This window comes from Crocodylus porosus, unplaced genomic scaffold (genome assembly GCF_001723895.1).
Source record: "Crocodylus porosus isolate Cpor-Errol unplaced genomic scaffold, CroPor_comp1, whole genome shotgun sequence".
NCBI classification, from domain to species: Eukaryota; Metazoa; Chordata; order Crocodylia; family Crocodylidae; genus Crocodylus; species Crocodylus porosus.
The window spans coordinates 29,327,468-29,352,429 of record NW_017728951.1 but is presented as its reverse complement, the minus strand read 5'-3'; the positions used below and the strand labels follow the sequence as shown (position 1 = coordinate 29,352,429).

Below are 24,962 nucleotides of genomic sequence, written 5' to 3'. Positions count from 1 at the left end.
ACAGCCTGTGTGGGGCACATGGCAGATGGGGCAGGGGGCAGACAGCACAGTGGTTGGTAGGGCAAGAACAGCAGATTGGGAAGGGAGAAAAAGGCAGCAAGCGGAAAACAAAGCAGATTTGGCAGAGAAGGGGGTTGGAATGGTGCTTGAAGGGTACAGGGCTAATTTGTGACATGCCTACCAAAAAGGTTGGTCCCCACTGCGGTGCTTTAATTTTCTGTCGGAATTCCAGTAATTGTGGAGCATGTCCTGGACATTTTACAGGAAATGCACTTCTTATGGGCACTTGTATTCATCGCCATCTGCAGCTTTCACGTAGTCTTGATCTAGCTTAGGGAACTTTTTGACGAGCCCAATATTTGTTGTTTTCTAGAAAACATAAATGGAAGTTTGTAGAGATGATATCTCTTATTAGACCAACAAAGTTTTTGCAAAAATCCTGTGAAATATAAACTTCCATTTCTACCCAGGAGAACTTTTACTATCTTTGCTCCAGTGGCTGAGGAAGGGTGCTTTGTGTCCTAAAGCTTGCAATTAAAGAAACTTTTTTACAAAAATCTTGTTGGTCTAATAAAAGATATCGTCTCTACTATGAGTCCTGATTATCTTTTCCCCTAGTCCAATACAGCTACAACCTGGATACCTGGTAAATGGAAGTTTGTAATTGCATGAAAGTAGAAAACATGAAAACTGACCAATCTCCTTGTAAGAGTCTTACATAAAAAGTTTAGGGGAAACTAGAACATGAAACAATTTATTCTCTCTCATTCCAAAACGGAAGCTATTGGCAGTATATATTTGGAATATCTGAGGCTCAGCTTATGTTATAGTGAAGCTTGCTTTATCCTAGTATTTTCAGCTACAGTAAAATTTGAAGTGTGATAGTAGGGGTCCAAATTCAAGTACCTTAATGAACCACAAATATTCTGCTAAAAACATTCTTTCAGTGATTATTAGCTTTCTTTCAAAATTACCTTCATTTAACTAGAAGGTAGGGCAAGCTACCTCCTTCTAGGCTGCATTCGGATGCATGGCTGTGTGGTATGTGGCCCTGTGCTCATCTGCGGTGCCACACCCTGCACATTCAGGCATGTCCCACACTGCCACCTTGCGGGGGGGGGGGGGCAGTTGGACCCTGTGACAAAACTGGGGCAATACACATGGAGGCAACATGCATAACCCAAAACTGGTGGCTGGCCGGCGGGAGTCGCACTCCAGCTGCAGGAGCAATGTGGCTGCAGCTTCCCCAGCCCCCAGGATCCCAGGTAAGGCTACTGGGGCCAGGACAGTTGCTGGCTCCGGCTTCTCCAACCCCTCCCGGGTTAACCTGCTGCATGCAAGTGGGCGTGTGGCACTGGCATTCCCCAGCGATAACTAGCAGCAGCATAAGGTGTGCCACTGCTAGGTGTCCCCAGAGACCCAAACATCTATGTTCATCTGGATGCGGCCTTATGGCTCTTGTACACATGTGGGGGAGGATGGTTTAGTAACCCTAAATTGAAATGGTGGATTTTTAACCGTGACCCACTGCTTTTCAATTTAGGATCTCCCATCACTATTGCAGAACAATGATGGCCCGCTGGTACTTTTCCCCCTCCATCGGGGCAGGTTTGTTAGCGACGAGGGGCCTGATCTTTCTTTTTTGTGTGTGTTTTTGTTTTGTTTTTTTTAACCTCATGAAGCTTGCCTGTGCGAGCTGCCACCAGGTTGCAGGGGCTTGGTGCTTTCCTGTATGGCAGTGGTGCCCCCTGGGGCTGCCCAGGCAGGTGTTGTCCCACCTTGCAGGCAGCACCCAATCCAATGGGAAGGCAGCATGAGAGTGGCTGGGTTTGCTGGTGGCTGAAGAAGGTGATGGGGATGGTGCATGGGGTGCTGGAAGCCCATTTAAACCTGAGCTTCCCCAAGCATGTCTGGCCTTCCAGTGCCCCATGCACCGTCCCCACTGCCTTCTCCGGCCACCAACACACCAATGTGACATGTACATGTGCACAATTTTTTTATCCACAGTGGGTCAGTTTGCCCTGTTTTGTTTTTTTTTTAAATACATTGGTTTAAGTTGCAATGGTCGAAGACATTTTTCCACAAAAAAAAATCATGCATGTGTACATGGTGATGCCATTGTTAGACAAATGACTTGTTTCTCATCACTTTGTCACGTGTACATGGCCCCACCATCATGTTTACAATCTCCCTTAGAGGCCAGCTGTTTCAGAGTGGCATGAGCATGAGCTTGTGTAGGCAGTTACTACTTTGGTCAGGCTGCAAAGAGGTAATTGGGGATTAGTTAGATCAGTGGTTCTCAGGGTTTTTAGACACAAGGTACCCCTCGTTTGGCCCCACACACTTTGGAAAATGTTGTCCCTTTTTCACTCACTTTTTACTACACAAAAATAATAGAACAATTCTTCTGTTACAAAAAACCTAAGAAAGACCAGAACAGGTCAGAGTATTTTTAACACTATGGATTCCTATTTGAAATATCTGGGTTGATCATATTTGTACACTTAACAGTTTTAATGTTGCATGGCACGCTTGAAAGAATATTTGTGTGCCATGGCACCCTGGTGGAGAATCACTAGTTTAAATCAGCTGCTAAACAAAACAGAAGCACAGAATTCTTGGTTCAGAGGTTATATCCAGGAATCCAGGTTTTCCCTTTCCCATGAAAAAAAGGAGTAAACCACAGATTTTACCAAAGGCAAACACAGATCTCTCATTTTACTGGAGAAAACTGTGGATTTTGCAGTTTTGCAATGATTCCTCTGCAGGCTGGCAGAGTTCCAGCCTGCAGGGGACTGAGAGGGAGCAGAAGGAGGGCAATCAGGCAGGGGGCACCTTGTGCATATATATGCACATGGCCCCAGGCAGCCTGGAGAGCAGCTGCTTCCGGTAAGTTGTGGGGGGGTGGAGAATTGAGGGCCCCATAGGGAGGAAGGGAGGGAAGATGAGCAGGGCTGGGGCTGCTGCCGAGCTGAGCAGTTCCTGGGTTGTGGGGCCTGGGGCTGTAACACAGGGCCCGCCCTGGCTGTCTTTGTCCCTGGAGGTGTCTGATGTTGGAAGCAGGCAGGAAGGTGCAAAAATCCTTCGTTTTTGTTTAGCAATGAAGTTTATTTTTCCAAAAATGGCTAAATATATATTTCCAAAAACAAAAAATAAACTTCATTGCTAAACAAGAAAGAGAGATTTTTGTACCTCGCCTGCTTCTGACATCAGACACCTCCAGGGATGAAGACAGCCTTATCTGCACATCACAGAGCAACACTTGCACACAAGGACTCTCAGACCCAGCTTTTATCTCCCCTGAGCAAAATGAACTTTATTTTCTACCTAAGTGCATTTTGACAATCTTTGATCTCTCTCTTCAGTCTGAAGAAGGGTGTGTGTGCCCAAAAGCTTGCAAAGACAGACTTCTTTGCTACTTTTTAGTTGGTCTAATAAAAGATATCACCTCTGAACCAAGAGTTGTATGCTTCTTTTTTCTCAGATCAACACTGCTACAAAATAGATCCCTTAAACAAAACAGGACAGTTAACAGTTGAAAGAACACCAAAGTAAATGGCTTGTTCAGATATTGAGCTGAGAATCCATAGCCCTTATTAAGACCCGGGCTAATACAATCCAGTCTGGATGACTTCTAGTTTTTGCAGTTTCACATTTAAGACTATTTCTGGGGGGTTTTTTTGTTTGAAGGACAGCTACACTGACATTAGTAATGAAATGTCCAGGGAGGTTAAAGTGTTCTTTCAAAACCTTTTGTGTTTTTGGAATGGATGTTGAATCTGTGTCCATCCTTTTATATAGAGATCCTCTTGCCTGACTAATATAGAGAGCAAAGGGGAACTGTAAGCAAGTAATGGTGGAAGATCAGGTGAACGAACCCTAAATGTTATAGTTTATATAGACAGGTCCAGGGATGATGTGTTTGGTGTTGATGGAGGAGCATGACAAAGGCCTGTAGCAGAACACTTTGCTGAGAGGCAAACTTGTACAACTTGCAATATATTCGCAGTTCTTAGATATTAGTCACAGCCTGAGACTCTTAAAAATTTCTTACTAAAAAACAAGTGGTAAAAAGTCACCTCTCTTTGTTTTCTGTTTGTCTTTGTCCTTTCCAAGGTTATGCCTTTCTGCTGTTCCAAGAAGAAAGTTCTGTACAAGCTCTTATAGATGCCTGTCTGGAAGAAGATGGGAAACTATACTTGTGTGTGTCAAGCCCCACCATCAAGGACAAACCAGTAAGCAGCCCATACAAGGCACCATAGCTGTCAGCTCACTGGCTTTTTACCTCTTCATTTTTAAAGCAAAGAGATTTACAGGCAATTTGCTTATCCAGTGGCTCCCACCTGAAACTGTTCTGATTATTTTGCTGATCCTTAACAGGCTTACCTTCTAGTTTTATCAAAACTTGTTTTTCCAGAAGCTAGTAATAGCCACGCTGTTTAATTATTGTTTAGGTTGCTACTTTCAGTTTCATGCTAATTGTATCTGTAACAAACAAACTTTGGCTAATTCTTATTTTACTAAGTGTTTTTGTTTTTTGTTTGTTTGGTTTTTTTTAAAGAAAAAGTAATGTCCTATGAATTGAAATAGAAAACTCTTTAATCTAGAGACTGGTGCCAATACCTCATGAAATCTCTTCATTGCTTTCAATTCTGTATGCGCTTCCTAAGCAATTCATCATCTTGCAGACTTTTCACTTTCTTTAGCAAGTGTGCTTTGACACAGATTTGGTTTTCTAAAGGAATGTTATTTAAAACCAATGAGAAGCATGCAGTTAGGCTCTTCTGATGACAGGCGAAGGGTGAGATAATACCATATGGAAGAAAAACATCTAAAGTGCATTTCTGCTGAGTCACTTTGCTACAAGCAATCAAATTTTAATAGAGTCTTCCATTTTTTATATATATAAATTCATTGCTACAGAAAACCGAATATATTTTGCTCTATTTAACTCCAAGTGTATTGTGCCTTGGATATCTAATTTAATATTTTCCCCCAGTTCTCCCTTTTCTTTTTCATCCGAAATTACTTTGCTTATTTCCATTCCCCATCAATCATAGGTATTGCCTGGCTAATTGTCTCTACTTGTAATGAACCTATTAAAAACTGCTGGAAAAGAGCCAACTGGTATCAATAACATGCTTCTAATCCTCTGGAAACTAAAGTTGCATTGCAGAAGAAAAACAATGGGACTTCTTGCATGTACAAAAATAGGTTTCGACCTTAGTCTGGGTTCAGAAATGAGTTTAGATAATTTTTTTGCTTGCTTCAGGAACTGTTATGTGACTTCCACTTAGCCATATTAGTCCAATCTTGCTAACAGCTGAGCTAGAATAGCTCAGGCTGAATATTAGATTAAACGAAGTAACCTGTACTGGTCATAACTGTTAATAGGACGGTACAAAGACACTCAGGAATTGCTGTCTCTGTTAAATCCTATAAGAAAACTACTTCCATATTCTCTATTACTGATCTTTTATCTGGGCATTTAAAAACAGAAAGGGATGTTAGACTAATTTTTAAGACTGGTTTTATTCATAATGAGTTGCTACTTAGCTTTTTACAGGCACCAGGATAAAAAAAATAGTAGTATTCTGTTTTAGACCATCATGGTAACGTGTTTCTCTAAACATCAAGGGTATGTAGTTCTTATTTCCAAAGGTAATTTCAGCCATTTGCTGGCTGCCTGCTTATTCTGTGAGCACAAATATTTATTGCCTGCTCCAGTGGTTAAAATGCTTTTAAAAATGAGAAAGTTAAGGAGCCGGGCACCAGTCCTGCAGACATTTAAATTTACACGATGGGGCTAATCATATAAGCAAAATTACATACATGCCTAATTTCTTGCAGGATTGGGAGTTTAGGTTTTATCTAATGGTAGCTCTTATGTATTGTAATTAAATCATACTGTATGCACAATTCTTCTGGAATAATCATTAAGGACATTTAGATAAAAGACACCAAATAGCTTATTTGAATGAGAAGAGTACGCAACTTGCGTGGATGAATGGAAATAGCAATTCAGTTGCAATACTAAGTATGCTGTCAAATGTCTGTTATGCAGCAGGTTGGAAGGGTGAGTAGGTTCATCCAAATGGCTTCTGAGCATAATGCCTTGTTCTGTACAATCTGAAGACTCCCAGTTCAGCTGTCCATCTGGCTTCTTAAGTAGACTAAGCAAATGTCTTTACATTTAACCAAACTTCTTAGCTGAAGTGAAGGAATTAGTTGGACTTCCTTCCTCTACATTCATCAATTCCTTTAAAAACTTGTGACAAGCCATAAAATTAAAAGGAAGTTGAATATCCAACCTGCAGCCTTAAATTCACACTATACGCTATAAAGCTCTAAATGTCTATTTACATATTTTGTATTTTAATGGAGGATGTGGGAAAGGCAAAGTGGGAAAGAATGGGCTAGATGAATGCCTGAGGGAATCAACTCAAGTATGGCCTCTAGAGGTGATAAATTGTTTGCCTTTTTCAGATGAACACCATGTTGTACTTTACAAATACTTAGTAGGGTAATATGGTATATTTGTACTGTTTTCACTTTTGTTATCCCATAATTTTTCTGATTAGTTTTATTTTTAAAAATATGTGTGTGCATATGCATATATGTCCTTTATTCTAATTGGCCTTAATATATATCTTAAATACTCCCAAGTTGTTTCTCATTTTGATCACGAAAGTAAGGGAAATTAGCAATGAAGTAAAGACAAAGTCAACAAATTTTTTTCAGGTGCAAATTCGACCTTGGAACCTCAGTGATAGTGACTTTGTAATGGATGGTTCTCAGCCTTTGGACCCAAGAAAAACTATCTTTGTTGGGGGAGTTCCACGCCCCCTCCGAGCTGGTGAGTAGGCACAGAAGTTTAAGATAGGATGGACCATGCTGTCAGCACCTGGGTCAGTACTCTAAGGCAAAGATATTCTGTCTGCTTTGAAGGGATTTTTTTTCACAATATATGTGGATTATTTTTCCAACATATCCACTTTTTCTGTTGAAACAGTAAGAATAAAAATCTTTACCTTCAAAATAACCACTAATTAAAATAAGAATATGGCTTTATTTGGAATTGTGATTGCTCAGCACATCTGGAAATCAGACATTTTATTTAAAGTTGGGCATCTAAAATTAGAAGTCATCTCAAAATTAGAAAGTATGATGTACTTGATTATTTATCATGCCGCTTAAAAAACCTTAATTGTATATGTTTAGATTTTTATATTTTTAGACCTATTATATTGAAATTCATATTTTTAAAAAATGCCTTTTAAATAGTGAATTTCTTAGAACTTCTCCAAAGCAAGACAATCCAGATTCTCATACTAGTACACTAAAATTTTAAACTTAAGTTTAGAAATGAGTGTAGGACATTTGAAAGCAGCAGGTTTTTTTCTCTGAATCTTATGGGTTTATGTGCATTTTTCTTAAAACAAACAAAAAACAAAACAACAGCAGCAAGGTTGCTTATTTCAGACTGACCTGCCTTTTAGGACTCCATAGGCTCACCAGTCAAAGGATGACTTACAAGTTTTCCAATACTGTAGGAGAATCCACTAGTTACTGTGTTGTATAGCATTTCCATGTCCACTTATGTGGAGCAGGAATTCTATTTAGTTTGGTAGAATGATTCTGACTTGTGTATTTAATACTAAAAACTGTAGTTAAAAAACATTCCCTACATCTTTAAATTCTGGTTGGCTTCTTATTCTAAACTAGTACAAGAAACATTAACATTCTTAAAACCTTGTTTAGCTTGGATAATAAAAATGACTGGTAGCCAGTCTTGCTTTTGAGATTCTCATGCGCTAGCACAATACAGCAATTCAGCTGGAGCTGACATGGGCAGGCTGAAGAACTTGCTGCCTCCTGATGTAGACCCAGAGGTGTTTTTGTTTGTTGTAGTGTTTTGTTTTGTGTTGTTTTTTAAGGATCAGAAAGAAGTGGGACTGGAAGGGACTTTCATAGGTCATCTAGTCTTAACCCTTTCTTTACTCCTCCAAAGGGTACATCACTACTTCTCCACAAAAGACCTTCAAGCTTGTAAAGAATAAATCTGCTCAAGGCTGACTTTAACCACAGTGAATGTGTCCTATTTTGTAGATGCTTTATGCATCTTTATAAAATAGCATGGTATAATCTTAAATATAGGGAAAAGCAGCAACTCATTTAAAGGGGCCCAAATGAGTGGATTTCTAAAGGACCTCAGAACACCCCTATAACCATCCTTGTGGTTTGGAAATGTAGGGGACTTCTAAATGTAAACCAAAATCAAATTAGACCTTTTAAAATTGACGTTTCATAGAACCTAAATATGGGAACAAGTTATGTTAGCTGATGCCAGTGTAGAGTTTAACAGTATCTTATTATCATAATGGTTTGTATTATATTAGTGCTGAGGCATTATAGTTTTACGGAAATATTTTTTTGGGCTCCAAATAATAGGCTTAGTTTAAAGAAAAAATAATTATATGACACTTACTACAATAGTGACTAAATTTCAGTGAATTTTGTTTGGATCTGAAAACATGGTAGGGAAATATAAACCTGAACATTCCTGTAGTGTGCTAATGCATAAGAATCTAAAAGTGAAACTGGCTAGAAACTATATACAATAAATTGGTGTTGTCAAATTATTTTTGTTTGAGGGTGTGAATAGACAAGCTACACTAAGCTGAAGCGAGTACTTGCCATATGTTTTCTGTTCCATGACAGTTGTCTTGTACATCTGTTCTATCCCACATTAAGTAGAAGGTAAATAATGGTAATTGAGCAGTTAGTTTACCCCTGAATATAAAACACCTTGGTTTAGCTTCGAGTTACCTGAGACATAATGGACATATGAAAATGATTGTGGATCTGCTGACTTGCTGACTCAATTCAGTGTAACTTGTTTATTGTCCACATCCTTAGCCAAACATGAGGGTAATTTTCACACTACAAATTAGGAAACTGTTTTTAGAGCAGGATTTTTCTTGATAGTTACTTTAAAGGTCCAATTCTGGAAATATTGTCTTCTGCAGGAATGACTGCATTATGAATGTTGTACTAATTAGTGATTTCCGTAATGGATTTCTATGTACGTACTGATACTGGGGTACACCCAGAGGTGTCGCAACTGATAAAATTTGTTTTCATCTTGTAAAGATCAAGAGGCAGGTTTGGAATTTTTTGGCCACTATTGTCTGTTGCACCTCTTATGTAGCTGCTGCTTTCAGTTCTTGGGTAGCCTTGTGTGCGCGCCGAACAAAGGTGAACATTGGTATAGCACATTGGAGCTTCTGCCTTTCACCTTTGATCACAGACTTCTACACCCATCTTCACCCAGTTTACTGAGATTGGAGGGCAGCAGGGATCCTGACTGTGTAGCTTCCTCCTTGCCCCCAGAATAAGAGCTTTCCCTGGAGATTAGGGGGGAATCAAGGAATGGGACGGTGTGGATTTTTTTTAAACGCACCACTATTGGAGCTTTTTGATGGGGGGTGGGTACAATTTTGCTAGGAGCTGTGCTAGTGCATGCTAGGGATGTTCAATGGAGGCGCTGGTGTGTGATAAGGATGGTGGAGTTGAAAAGAGCAGGGTTACTGCAGGGTTTTTAACATACCAGGAGGGACTGCATGGCTGTGGTATTCAGAGTGTGGTGGTAAACTTGAAGGAAACATTTGGAGAGGTAATTGGTGGTGTGGGGAGGCGGCAGCAGAGAAGGGGGGATTAGAGGAAAGCATGATAACCAGGGGCTGAGTAAGATGCATGTATCAGTTTCTATTCTGATATCACCTCATGCTTGCGGGAGGCACTTTTTATGAAGAGTTTGGGGAGTGGGCAATCTAATGACTCTTAAGTTCATCTTGTTATTTGGATGCTTAGGTCATGCTATTTGAAGTTGTTGGTCTGACAATTCAGATCTGGTAACTTGAGTAAAAATCTTTGAAAATCGAAAGGGCTTAAAATTACATTCATTCTCTCTTTCGGTAGGCATCCAGAACTCTGCTGTCTGCCCCCCCCCCCAGCTCTTCTTTTAAATCAGTGAGCTCCTCTTTGCACTGCTTCTTCAATAAAAGCTATCTTTCTAACAACCAGCTTTGCCTTTGCTCACTACTTGACTATAGGCCCTCATCATGCCCCCTCTCCACTAGCCCTGGAAATGTGGTTCTAGGCAGTTCCTCTTTCTCAAGTAACCCCAAATCAGGCAAGCACACTGCAGATTTGGGTCAGTTTTAGGCTATCGAAGCTAACTGAAGTGAACACACCCCCAACCACAGGTCACCCACTGCCTGGGATTGCCAAAACATGAATGCAAGCGCACCTCACCCCCAGTTGCCTGGTGTGTGGCAGACTGGCCAGGTGCTCACTCCCACAACCTTATGTTGGAGACACAGCACTTCAGTGCCTGAAAGATGACTGTTCTACCTGCAGTTCTAGGGCAATGTATGTATGGGCACCTCTGACCCACACCAACTGGTTCCCAACCAGAAACATCTGAGAGTGCAGACACAAGTAACATCTACGCCACTAGCTTCCATTTACCAAATTCAAGAACATTTGAAATTTACATACTGACATGTGAAAATACAGTTAAGCTGTAAGGTACCAAGTTCGGGAGTTACTTGACCATGTATGAATTTAGTGGACCTAGATGGCTTCAAGGACTGGAGCTCATAAACTGCAACCTGATAGACTACCATCCTCCACCCTCTACTTTAAAATGAATACAAAAGCCCAAGGAAATGCATATAATTCTAAGATCAGATGTTTACAATGATAAACCAGAAATATTTCTATTCGTATTTTCCTTGTTACGACTACTGGGTTACTGTTTTGTCAGGAAATGTATACCATAAAATATAAAGATGCAATACTGATGGAAACAATGTTTGCATTTTTTTTTTTATTGTCTCATTGACAGTTTAACTTTGACATTTGGATAAAGTGTAACTGATAATGACATACTGCTTGTTACACAAGATAGAATCCCAGGAAATTTTTCCTTATTACTTCTGCCATTTTTTGTTACATTTTTAGTATACTTCAGATGTTCAGGTTTTAGTCTTTGCCCAATATAACTTTTACATTCCTTTTCTGTTTGCCTTGCAAACTTTCTGTACTTTGAGTTTACAACATTTGGTAATTTTTTCCTTGTAGTTGAATTGGCAATGATTATGGACCGTTTATATGGAGGTGTCTGCTATGCTGGCATTGATACGGACCCAGAATTGAAGTACCCAAAAGGTGCTGGGAGAGTGGCTTTCTCCAATCAGCAGAGCTATATTGCTGCTATTAGTGCTCGCTTTGTCCAGCTCCAACACAATGACATTGATAAACGGGTAAGTAAAATGGCATAGAATAGAATGATTATTTTTGACAAAATTGTATAGGAGGTAAAGAATCTTTTTAATTGTGAGATAGGCTGTGTTCTGTAGCTGAGATTCAGTAAGTCAAAGCTTCCTTGGCAGCCAAAGCAAAATGAAAATGATGGACCTAAATATCCCCTCTAAAGAAACAATCCTGTGTTGAAAGTGGGAAATAGCTGTCTGAAGCTTTTTTTGTTTTTTTTTTTAATTGCAAAAACCTTTTTGAAAACAAAGTTATGGTAGAACCTTTTGGCTGCTTTCAGTTGGATGTCTGTTCTTCATGCATCAGCAGTTCAAGCTTGTGATCAGTGACTGGCATACAACCTGTGGCATTTCAGCTATTATCTGCAACCAGGCAATATTACTTAGTTACCAAGACTTGATCTGCAGTTGATAAAAGTGAAGGGTGAACTATAGTCGCTTGGTATCCTGGGTTGGGACTGGAGCTGAAGCTACAGCTACTGCCTGCCCCCCTCCCCATCATGCATTGCCTCTGCATACCCTGCCACTCCATTCCACCCCCCTTCATTTCCCTCCCCATCTGCGGGACCCCTCCTTGTCTTTGCTCTGTGCCAGCAGGCTCCAGCCCTGCTCCAGCCCAGCCCCACAACAAAGGCATGGAGTCGGTCCTGCTGTTGGAGCCTAACACAGTAGCAGCAGTTCCCAATTGCTGCTGCTATGGGAGCAGGCTAGAGCTGTGCCCTGTGCCCCAGGCTGCAGGGATGGAGCCTGTTGATGTGGAGAAAAGGAAAAGGAGGCATATGGGGTGGGAGGGAGACTTCGGGAGGTGGGGACCTGAGACTGCAGGTAGCAGAAATGGCGTGGAGAGGGGAGGAGGGAGGAACAGGGGAATGAGGAACTGGAGCAACCTGAAGCTGTGGGGAGGTGGGCATAATGGGGGATTTGTGGGAGGACAGGCATCGGAGGCAAGCTGCCTGCCTTACTCACTGCCTCTATGCTGCCTGCCCCATTAATGCCCCCTGCTTGCTCTATCATGGTCTATCCATTAGTGCCCCCATCATCACCTCTCCCTCCACCACCTGTAATAGTGGGGGGAAAGGATTAATTGAAGATGATCCTCCAATAATTAGATTCCATACATGAAAAATTTATAATACATTTTTGGTGTGTAGAATCTAATTATTGGGAGGTTGGGTTACATTCAAGGTCATCTTATATTCAGATAAATGTGGCATTGCTCCTGTACATCAACTTGTTGGCTTGCAAGGGGAGATTTTTGGAGAGGTTGGGTATAAAATACTGTACTTTAACGCATTTGTCGCATTACAGGAATACAGGACTGAAAGGGACCTCCTGAGTCATCAAATCTAGTCCTCTGCTATTGCAGGCACCATGTCAGAGCTTTCATGAACTTGCTAACTTCCCTCCTAATAAATTTAGGATTGGGGCCCCATTATTCAGCTTGAGGCTTTTTCAAAATGTCACTGCTCTTGATATGGGAACCTTCTAGTTTTCCTGCTACAAATTTATTCACAGCCAGTTTTTACACCCGTTTATTGAGCTGACATTGTCCTTTAGTACAGTCAGTTCTCCTCCTCCCATAGTACCCATACAGGCAGTAGTCATACTTCCTTTAACCTTCCTTTTGTTAGAGTAAAGAAGCCATGTGAAGTAATCTCGTCTCACATGATAGGCCATTCATTCCCTTGATGAACATAGTAGCCCTTCTTTTCCACTTGGAGTTCATCTTTCTTTGAATATTGGTGAATGGAATTGCCTACAATATGTAAAATAAGGTGGTAGCCATTTTAATCCTGTTGAATTTATACTGTACCACAGCATGCTATGCAAGTTGATTAGTGTGACTGAATTAATAATACTTGGTATGTATTATTACTTGGCACTAGGCAGTACAGACATACCCAAGCCAACTTTGTAAGTGGTCTGTGGCAGCACAGAAGCAGTGTGGGGGGTAGTGCTCATGTACTTACCCAGCTTCTTTTTAGATTTTGCAGTCTGTGCTGAGTTGTTCAACTGCAGTTAAACTGCTATGGATAACCATGCTAGCAGTTTAGAGCTAGCTCAGGGATCTGTGTACTGAGCTCTGATCCCTTCATTTCCAGTGGAAGCTTATACTGAGAGCTTCAATTTCTATTTCTGACTTGAGGTTTTAAAATTTGTAACTGCATGCAGAGGTAGATTTTTTAATTAATAGTAAGAACAAAATATAAAACTTCTAGCTTGCAAATGAATGGAAAACTCCATGTTAAATATGACTCATGCTCTTTGTTACAAATATCATATAAATATTAAACTAGAATAGAATTACCTTGATGCTGAGTCATTAGATATTACTTTAGATATTACTTTTGTGAAGAAAAATAGGACATTCTAAGATTGAGAAAATGACAATATTTTAATGGTACTTTTAACAGTACTGCCAACTTAACACACATGATGTTAAGCTACTTTTTGTTCTCTTGTTTGTTTTCCTGTTTTATAAGTTTTTCTATCCTCTTACCATAAGCTGCCTTTAAGGCTTTCTTGGGCAGGGTGCTATATATAGCACCCTTTATTTTGTATATATAATAAAGTTTAAAGTTTTAAATATTTTAATATAGATATTGATATCGAGAGAGAGAGAGAGATCTTTCAAGGCAGCTTGTGGTTGTATATATTTATAAAAAAAAAATATTTTTATATTTATAAATATTTAGTCTGGATCCTGACTTAACTAGGTAACTAAACCAGTAGATTTTATATAGATGGATAGATATTTATCTATATAAAATCTACTGGTTTAATTGCCTAGTTCAATTAGGATCCAGATTGAATTTTTCCAGGTTACTGCCACTGAAAAGAAAATGTTGGTCCTCTATCATGAATGTGATCATGATTCTCTTTAACTATATCTGATCATTTCCATGATTTTATACATTTTAAATAAACTTAAAATGGGCTTGTATGCCTATCTAGTTTTTTCCAGAGGTGGGGGAGAACACACATGGCACTGATCTTCATAGGATGCTGCAACAGGTGTGAAAAATGAGTTCCCAGTGATTTAAAGATAGATGTAGCAACCTTACTGTATCTAAAACCTTTGTGTTTATCACTGAGATATTTTTAAAAATTCCTTGCCTGGAAATGTTATGGACTGGTTTGCATATGGACCTCAACCCTCCTCTTATTTATCTGCTTGTTTAAGCCAATATACATCTTTAAGGGACAAAGTCCATTCTTACCTCCTGATAAGTAAGTGCAGTGGCCATGAAGTCATGGGGACGATGTTTTGTACCATATTCAGTAATACACCATTCACTGTTGCGTCACACAAAGACTGTCTTGGGGATGACAGTGTGCCAACATTTCAGTGAAGTACTGTAAATGTATGGGTTTGGGAAAGCAATAATACTGATACCTTACAAACTTTACACTCATCCCCTCAGCTGATATTAACTGTTATATCGAATATGCAAACAAGATACTATATACTCTTTGCCTTCATCCTTTTACTTCTTCCAGTACTTAAGAGGCTGTCCAATTCCTTTTGGTTACATTAGTAATTAATAAACTGCAGTTGGTAAATGTGGTATCTTGTGGGACCTCCAATACTTTACTCCCCTCCAGTGTAGAGTTAAGCTTCAGATAGTGGCTCTTCCCAGGATTATATACAGTATTTAAAGTGACAGAATAGTTCATCTTGTTTAATTTTATACATACTGTATTTCTCCAAGTATTCCTATTTTATCTGGTACAGGATCTTGCCCAAAAATTTGGTTTAACATCCCTCATCCTTCATTACTGCACTTTTGCAACCAGCGTTTGGCGACCCTATTTTTATAGTATTTTCATCTTGGTTGTAAGCAATAAATACTGGGAAGCTATCAAAGCAGTTTTTTTTTTTCAGTGAGATTTCCTGACAAACTTTGTACCTCTCAAAATGGTTTTGAAAGTATCTGAAGTACCAAATCTTTTGAGATTTGCCTACAGTGTAAATTGAGGAATATCATTATAACCCCAGAAGCTGACTAATGCTGCCAGTACTGATCCTTTTACCAGCATGTGAAATAATTATGTAAAGTGTTTTTCCTTTCCTATATTAATCCGCCTTTTTCTACTACAGGTGGAAGTGAAGCCATATGTGCTCGATGATCAGATGTGTGATGAATGCCAGGGCACTCGTTGTGGTGGAAAATTTGCTCCATTCTTCTGTGCCAATGTTACCTGTTTGCAGTATTACTGTGAATACTGCTGGGCAAGCATACACTCTCGTGCTGGGCGAGAGTTCCACAAACCACTGGTGAAAGAGGGAGGTGACCGGCCACGCCATGTTCCATTTCGTTGGAGTTGAACCCCATGCCTACACCCAGCAGCAAGTACTGGAGTAGATAAAATCGAGGGAAAAAGCGCGCTGCCTCAGGGCTTGGTGTTCTGGAAATCTGTGCATTCGTCCTCGACTTTAATGAAGATATGGGTCTTTTTATTACTATTATTATTATTTACAGTCGCATTACTGAACTCAGTGTCCAGTATAATACAAACCGGCAGAGTGTAACTGTACTGATTTTGCACTTTGATTCACACAAACATCTGCTTGGTACCTTAATTTCCTACACAAGACTTGTCACTAGTGACGTTACATAGACTGCCATTCTCATCAACCTCCACTTAGGTTGATGTGTATGTGATGAAGAATTTTTATTATTATTATTTTTTTTTTTTTTAAACTGGAGCATGCACTTATTTTCAGAAACTTAGGTGTGCCCCTAGCAGATGACTTACCAAAGGTAATATTCACAAGTAGGTGGCAGATGTAGCAAAAACTTAAACAGATAGTCAGCAATTGTTAGTTTGGGTCATTTAGAGTAGGAATAACCCTTAAAGAAAATAAGCCTTTAGTTGCTCTCCATTTTGAATTGTAAGGATGATACCTCATAAGCTGGATCAGATTTTTTGTTTCTTTTTGTTTTGCTGAGGGTTTTTTGTTAGGTCTTTTAGTGTTATGTAAATGTATGCTGCAATAGCTTTTGCTGCTATTAAAATGGTATTACTAATACCATAATACTCTATTCAGGCTAGGGTATCAATTAAAAACAGAATATGTGATTAAAATAGTGATGGCTGCTGAAAGGAGATCAGTATAGCATACAGAAAGCTTCCAAGGAAGGTCAATATATTTGACTGCATGTTTACTTAATCAGGTTGCTGCATGCAATAAATTTTATATATGTCTAATATAAAACTTGCCCACAGTGCACAAATTAAGAATCTATGTAGGCTACGAAATATTCAGTAAAGAAAAAATGATTACTGACTGGAGGAAGGCATGCCTCAGTAAATGTAATGCTTCTGAAATTAGGATCAGCCCATTACAGAATGACCTATATTACAAGAAATATAAAAACTAGCTGTAGGATATTCTTAAAACAAATTTGTGGATGGTAGATGAAGTACTTTGCGGTGCTCTGTTATATATTGTGCAATTTATTTTATATAGTAAAGTGATTATGTCTAGTACTGTGATCAAACTTAACTGTTAAAGCCTCTGTATCCAACATTAACACATTTTTGACCGTTCATCGTAACAGGTACATAAAACTATGAGCTCTCTCTCCTAATGCTTACACCATTTATGTAGCTGCAGACCTTGTCCAGAAAACCAAAGAGCTCATAATAGCTTTCCATACACTACCGATTAGATTGTCTGTCAAACTGAGAAACTAGGCACATTTTAAGGAAGTTAGGGAAAAAGTGGTGCTAAAGAAATGTCTGCGCACGTAAGTTAACATGAAATGTCTGCTTTCTGGAAGTGGTGTCAATTCCTTTGATCCCTGGGTGTATCCTGTGAAGCTTGAATTCAATTAAGACCTGCTAACAGAGTAGACATTTTTTTAGCATGTACTATGGGGCTGCAGATAGTAGTATATAAATATAAACACACTTGGTGTACTAATGATTGTGAGAATGTGTACACTATTCTGTTTTCTTTTTTCCTTTATTTTTTCCTTTATTTTTGCAGTTCTGGGGACAATCTGACTGGATATGACACCGCACAGTAGACTTAAATGTTCTGGGTTTTGTTTGTTGTGATGTCCTTGTTTGTGTGTAACTTAGTAAGCTTTTTTCAGTGTTTAGTTGCAAGTATTGGCTTTGAAAGGAACTTTTTTCTGTTTTTGAGAAAAAGAAAAAAATAGTTTTTTACCAGTTTAAAATGCTTATTACAATTATCCCTTTCGAGGTTACTTCTGGGCATTTTTGTGATATTGCTTTTTCCAGCCCAGGTGTCTTTTCTGTTTTTTCATCTGTACAAGACATTTTGTTATGCACTACTTTTTGTATCTAGACAGTTTTCAACAGTTGGCTGATGATTTTTTTTTAAAGAAAAAGGCATGCTTTCTGACTGACATGATCTTTTGCAATACCTCAATTTTGAAATATAGGAAAGAAAATGATATTTTCTAAGTAAGTTTATTCAGAAAAATATATATTAATTTAATTCTGCAAGAAAAATGATTTAACAGATGGGTAACTTTATTTTTTTCATGCTTATTTGAGTTTTTGAAAATGAAGACGTTAGAGCTTTATAACTGTAATATTAAAAATCATAGCTAACCTACAGAAATCTACCTAATTATGTGAAAAAAGTAAACCTTTTTTGAAGAAATACCCCTCTTTCATGTAAAAACACACCCCAGAGAGAGAACCTGGAAGATGTGAAGTACAGCATAAAGTTGGATTAAAACTAAAAGTTATCGGTAAAGAAAAGGTTTAGACAACAACTCCATTTGGTGCTGAAAGTTGTGAATAGAAGGTGAAAAATATTTTCCCTTAATTTGTATATTTATAATCAAGTGTGATTATGCACGACTGACCAGAATTGTGAGTTCTTCTGTTTGTATTTTTTTAAAGAGAACTTTTTTAGTTTATTAAATTATAACATACTCCCTTTTGTTTTGTAAATGAATGTGCCCCTGAGTTATTAATATGCTATATTAAGAGGGTCCTTCAAAAAACATTATTTTTTAAAATAAGGAGTTCTGAACTGCAACTTGACTAAGAAGCCCCTGGGTACAACAGGTCCTATTGTGGCCTTTTATGATGTGAGACTTGAACTAGTCGAATTTTTTGAAGGCTAACCTAACCTCGACTATTTGTTGTTATGTGCAATACTGTTTGTACTGTTTGTATAAAAAAAAAAGAAAAATGAAAAGAAAAAAGGCATAAATCTTTATTGCAGATTTATTTTCATTGCAGACTTTAGACATTGTGATTCACTAAGATCATTTTTCTACTGTCAAATATGTACCTTTTCTTCATGCTGGTATTTTTTCAATAGTAATGTAGCCTTTGTACTGAGACAAATTTTCATTGTTATTTTTAGAAAGATTTTTTGCTAAGAAAAAATTAAACATATTTACATATTTTTCATTTTTATTTCGTATTTTCTTTAAGGAGTGCTTTCTCAACCATTAAAATAGTTGTTTCTGGGAGAGACTTTCATATCTGGTCAATGTCATTAATATTATTTTGTATTTTTACTTGGAATAAATTAATTTTATGATGCTAATTCTTTAAAAGTTTATTTTTTTCATTTCAGTTATTTTTGAAGCTAAAATCTTTGTAATATTGTTACTAAAGTGTCTAGTTTTTTGAAATGCAAAGCTTTATGTATTAACTTGCTGATGTGGTTTACAATAGTGTGGCAATGATGAAAATGGTTGGTTATGTAAAGTGATTGGAAAATTGTAATGAATAATTGGGCAATAAAATGACAGAATGAAGCAGAAAAATGTGATATTTTGAAAAGCCTTTTCCTTTATCAAAATGATTTAGGGAGATAATAGGGATGTCACAGTACCAGTTCGCTGTCTAGATTTATACACCACCAGTGCTGATTAAATACTATTGCTGTTATCTTGAACTAAAATCTATTGAAATAATGGGTTTATGACCCTGCCTATTCAGCATAATACTCCATTGCTCTTTGCATCATGAACTTATCTAAACTTTGTTTCAACACCAAGATGCAACATCCTAAAATCTTCCCCATCCACCATTGTTGTATTAATGCCACTTCTATATATTTATTTATGTATTTACCTATTTATTTATTTAACCCCTGCCTGCACAACCTCCCTCTACATACATCTGTTCCATGCTGCCACTGAAAATTTAAGTAACAACATCGCTTTCCAAAGGAGTTAATACTGTTGGAAGCTGCACAGTTAATGCACAATAAATAATGCATGTAACTTTTTCATTATAAAGCAGTGATCCACCTTGTCAGCATATTTAAACATGTTTGGCACCTGTGTCTTTTGCCTTTCTGGTGTTTGTTCTCTTATTTTTTGTCTGTGGTATCAGTTACTGTCCATCAAAACATATCTGTTCACTTCCTCTCTTTGCCTCCACTTTCCTAGCCGCCTTTTCCCCATTCAGCCAGAAGAGCTGATGTACTAGAGCCAGTGACTCTGGCACTTAAACCAATCCAGACTAAAACTGGTGTTGCGTAAACAGGGCATACAATGACTTTCTCTAGATAGATCGGTTATTTCAACTAGTTATTGCTGACCTTTTCTAGCTGATTTATGGAGTTGTGAAAGAGGTCATCCATAACTTGTAGAAAGAAATGTGTCCAGAGTTGGCCTATTATGTATCCTCTGTATTCAGTTCTGTAAGTAATGTATAGCCTAGATCAAATAGTGAAGTAAAATTTAGACTCAAATTAGGTACTACTGGTTGGAATGTACACAAATTGCAAATATAAAGAAGATTAAGGACTGAAGGGGGAATCAAAAAATTCCTGCTAAGTGGTACAAAGTTTATGCTTAGATTTCTGCCTACATGCTTGTATTTTATGGCCTGCTAGTAAGGCATGGGCTACAAAAAAATTGTAATTGCAAACATGCAGATAGCAAATAACTTTGCTGATTTCACTATCTGTTAGAGTAGTAAAAAAAAATGGCGCTTAACTGGGAAAAGCTCCCATGTTAATATTTCAGTATTGTGACATCTCTACTTGCAAGGTATGAGTGAAAGATTAGTCACAGATTTGTACAACTGTCTCCTTTTGTTTAATCTGGCTTGTATGTAGTTGCTTTTTACACTGGTTTGTACAATGTCAGCTAAGTCTTTCTTTTTTTACTTTAAACCAGGCAAACTTTCTTCTCAATCTCAACTGCTATAGTGTTCAGTCATACCACAGAGTATTTATAGTCATGTTGGTGACTACTCTATACCCCAAATGGGTAGCTGGTCAGGAATTATAATGATCATGTCATTCTGGCACGCAAATTTATATAAAAATGAAGTTTAGCAACAAGCAGAAAACCAGGGTGCTAATACAGGATAAACATTTCAGCTATTTTTTCTGGATGTAGTTCTGTTGGGGTATAAAGTATTAGGTATTTGTAACTTTGCTGTCAAAGTAATGGACATAACTTTCAGAGCGTTCACAGCTAAGATCTCTGTACTTGTTTTTCAATTAACTAATTTTAAATGTACTGTATCTTTTATTACATGTTCTCTTTGATTGTTTTTTGCTAGTAAACCTAACAAGGCTTCTTCCTTTTTGGCTTGGACTAATGCTTGTATGGAACTGCAGTACTGTGACTAAACATGGAGCTCAATTGCTGCTATTGCTTACAAATGCTTAAACTTTGTAGTTTGGACTTTATTTTTTTCTGTAACAACTTATTAAATCTAGTTGTATGAATTACTGACACTTGTCATCCTTTGCATATGCTAAGGAAAGCTTGGGAAATGCATTAAACAATGTGTTAGATTTGAAAAAAACCATGTCTAATACTAAAAGCTTCTTCACTACTTGGATTAGTTAAAGAAATATTCCTACTCACCTGCATACAACCTCTACTCAACTCCTTTTAGTGCAAGGTCCATCTACTGCATCTCTCTTGCCTCTTCAAAATACCAGTTAACTTTTTGCTTTTGAAGTATGTCAAAATCTTCCTTAGATTAAGTTCTTAATGTTGTACTTAATTATTGCAGCTAAATATAGAAGTAGGTACTATGCAAGCAATTATGCTTCTGGGTTTTGTTGTAGAAAGGCAAAACAAAACACGCAATTGTATCGGAACCAAATCTGTCTTGGTACTAACAGTGGTTAGGGTTGCCAGCTCTGACTGAAGCTATTCTGGGAGATTTGTTTTTCCAACATGATGTAATGTCATTAATAGAGGTGCACCGATAAGACTTTTTTTTAGGCCGATACCAATGGCTGATTTTTAATGAGCTATGTTGGCCGATACCAATCTGATTGCCCATATGCAACCAGGCAGCTTGGATAGCAGTGTTCAGCCGGAAAGTCTGTTGTGGGGGAAGTGGCATGAGGGGACAGATCGAGGCCCCTGTGGTGAACAAGGGAGTGGGGCTGGGGCAGGGGCAGGGGCAGGGTGCACAGGGGGCTGCAAACAGCTCATCTGGGGGATGGCTCCCACTGCTGCATGCACCCCAAGAGGGCACGGGGAGCGTGTGCCCCCAGATCTGCATGTGGGGCAAAGGCAGGCTGCTGCTGTGGGCTGGGCCCAGACTGTGTTCAGGGTGGGTGGTGGTGGTGGTACTGAGAGGGGAGCTATGGGGGGGGCTGCAGCCACCCCAAAATTTTGCTGTAGCTCCCTTCCCAGCACTGCCTCTGCCCACCCTAAGTGCAGCCCTGGCCCAGCCCCCCTGCCAGGAAGTGTCTGGTGCTACTCCCAGCCCACAGCGGCAGCCCATCCTTGCCCTAAGCACAGATCCAGAGGCACATGCCACAGCCCCTCCTCCCCCAGACGAGCACTTGCAGCTCTGTCCCACACCCCGCCCTGAGTAGGTAGCACTTACCTCTGCCCCAGTCTCATTCCCTCCCTCACTGCTTGGGGCACTGATCTGTACCCCCCCCCTCCCCCTTCCCTCACAACAGACGTACCAGCCTGATCTCTCTCCACCAGCTCTCCACACTGCTGGGCTGCGCTCCTGGCCACCTGTGTGCTGTGCTGTGGCTGTGCATATGTATGGGGCATTTATCAGCTTTATTAGCCATATCAGCCAAAAATAACAGATTGCCAATACTGTCCATTTTTCTTATATTGGTGCCAATCTGATATGGAACTGATGTATCGGTGCACTTCTAGTCATTAATTGTACTGTTTAACCCATTCACAATATCAATCTTCTGGATTGCTTTCAATAGTCACAGAATGCCAACTCCAGTAGACTCCTGGCCAATCCAGGAGGGTTATAAACCCTAAGAGTGGTATAAAACTGATTTCCCCACTTCTAGCAACATCAAAGAATTGAGAGCCCATCACTCTTACTTTTGTTTTTCCCCTAAAATGTGAATACCTATTTCAGTACTGAGTTTTTCTTCCTTAGTTATGTTAAATGTGCTTGGGAATAGTTTCCAACTAGCAATAATCACACCTCAGCTGGGCCTCATTGGCTACAATTCTGCCACTGTGCAAAGCATTGTTTATAATACTGCCACTGTGCAGTGTTTTGTAATAACATACAAAACATAATTGCTCACATAGTATACATTTACATTTGTAAATGCATGCTAAGTAGATTATGAAAACCTATTTCACAATTTTTAACTGGAATAAGGATTTCCCAATATGTTCCAGTGCTGTAGACGGTGAAAAACCCTAAACAGGTCTCTTGTGGCACCTGGGACTTTTACAATATTTCTCCAAGTATCTTTTTAAAGAATGAACTTTTGAGATTCCTGCCCTGATTTTATTTATTTATTTATTTATTTATTTATTTTAAACAAACTAGATGTGTAATTTCCATTGCATGTACTTTATTAGCAGTTCCACAGAGGCCTCAAAGTTAAAAACTGGATTGACCAACCAGAAAAACATCAGTACATTTTAATTTTTTAATAGCTTGAATTTTAAGATGGCAGGGCAGGGCAAACTTAATGAAATAACCATTCTGAGCCAGGCAGACTCTTTCCTTGGAAGGGGCTAGACAGTGTTGGCTGGGATAATATAGTTGGGGGTGGTCCTGCTTTGAGCAGGGGGTTGGACTAGATGACTTTGAGGTCCCTTCCAACCCTACTTTTCTATGACTCTAACTCCTGAAGAGTGGATCTGTGCACTCTGCAAGTTATTGGCAGACTGTGGAGCATACTAGCTAGCCAAGGACAAAGGAGTGTTTAAGTTCACCATTTACGTTTTCTCAGTCCTGGTGCAATCACTGTGCACTGCTGGTCCATCTGTGCTGAGCCAATGAATTGTAAAAGGAAAAACTTACCACCTTAAATTCTACTATTCTACTGATGCAAGTAACACTACTTTTGTGTCTCTGCTTTTTGTGACTGATTGTCTGAAAACAGCACAGTGCCCTGCTAGAATTATCTGTACTAAAAATTACAGGCTGACTGCAGTATGTATGGCTGGATTACAATAGGAAACGTATATGGAAGCCTAGGAAGGTTCTGTGGGCAAGGTAAGTATTCTCAATGATTGCTTCAGTGTGCAAAGCCCCATTAGAATAGTTCATGGAAGAATAAAACAGTAGATGCACTTGCTTAATCATATGAAAAGTAGCAGCTTACTTCGTGATACCAGGAAACAAGCAGACTACTCAGAAGTGGAAGTGTTTGAAACTGGCAGTAAGTAGCTAGAGACATTTTAGATGCTGTTCTTTCTAGAAAGCAGTAAAAAGTGGTGTTAAAAATTCTGACTGATCCCTAAAAACTGGAATCCTGGTAACAAAAATGTTATACCTTTTCACAGAGGGCTTGGACTTCAGGTTATTTTCAAAGCTGGATTTAACAGGGCAGCTCCTTAGAACCACTTTTCAGTAAATGAACACTTGATCTTAGCCCACAAGAGGCTGAAAAGCTACTGTACCTTAAACTGCCTAGGAATAACAGCTCTGCAAATCCTACTTTGTCCAGACACGATCATAATTCTGACTTACTCCCTCCCACTATCACAGTGTACTGAGAACAGTAGTCCCTAGGGCTGCTGCTCATTTTCAGCATCTCATCAGAAGAGAGGTAATCAAGCCCCTGGGAGCAGCTGGGAACCAGAGACCAGAATGTGATAAACGCAACTCTTGTACAAATTAAGTTTAAACCAATTTAGTCAAACCAGTGGAAAAGGCTGTGTCCTCCCCCATAACTTTGATTTTTTGGCTTAGCTTGGCCTAACAAAAAGAATAGTTTCCACACAACTTTCAACAGTTTGCCTACATGTGTTTTAAGAAAGCAATTTTAAGTTAAACCAGGAAAACTTTATGTTAAGAAGACCAGGAAGAGACATTCTGTCCCTTGCACAGGGCCTGTGAGAACCACAGTTGAACCCTTAATACTTTAATCTGCTTTCCTCACTATCTCAATTTTTTTTTAAAATCATACAGAAGTAGGCAGGAAGAAGCCTGGCTGCATCTCTTGGGGTGTTTAAAAAAAGAGAGAATACATGTTACTTCTTCTAAATGGACAATGTTCTGTGCTTCATCCATAAAAATGAGGCCTCCTAGATGTATACTACTAAAACCTTGGTACCACAAACAATGTGGAGTTTACCAAGTCTCAAGCCATTCCAAACCGTATACCCAATCAAATTAATCATTGGTTTAAATTCTAAGGATTTTTCTTCCTATCTGCAGGAGTGAGGTTTCTGTGAAATGAAATGA

The 24,962-nt window shown here is 38.9% G+C and overlaps 1 protein-coding gene across 7 annotated transcripts in view; it reads left to right on the top strand.

Moving 5' to 3' along the window:
* CPEB3 (cytoplasmic polyadenylation element binding protein 3) overlaps positions 1-21,037 on the top strand; it is a 175,493-nt gene extending 154,456 nt beyond the window's left edge. For all 7 annotated transcript variants that reach the window (XM_019556094.1, XM_019556095.1, XM_019556098.1 and 4 more), the window contains 4 exons: positions 4,117-4,235; positions 6,742-6,856; positions 11,149-11,330; positions 15,442-21,037. In XM_019556094.1, the coding sequence (XP_019411639.1) occupies positions 4,117-4,235; positions 6,742-6,856; positions 11,149-11,330; positions 15,442-15,669 (644 nt within the window). In that variant the 3' untranslated portion in view covers positions 15,670-21,037. The remainder of the gene's footprint in view (positions 1-4,116; positions 4,236-6,741; positions 6,857-11,148; positions 11,331-15,441) is intronic.
* Positions 21,038-24,962: the final 3,925 nt, after the last annotated feature.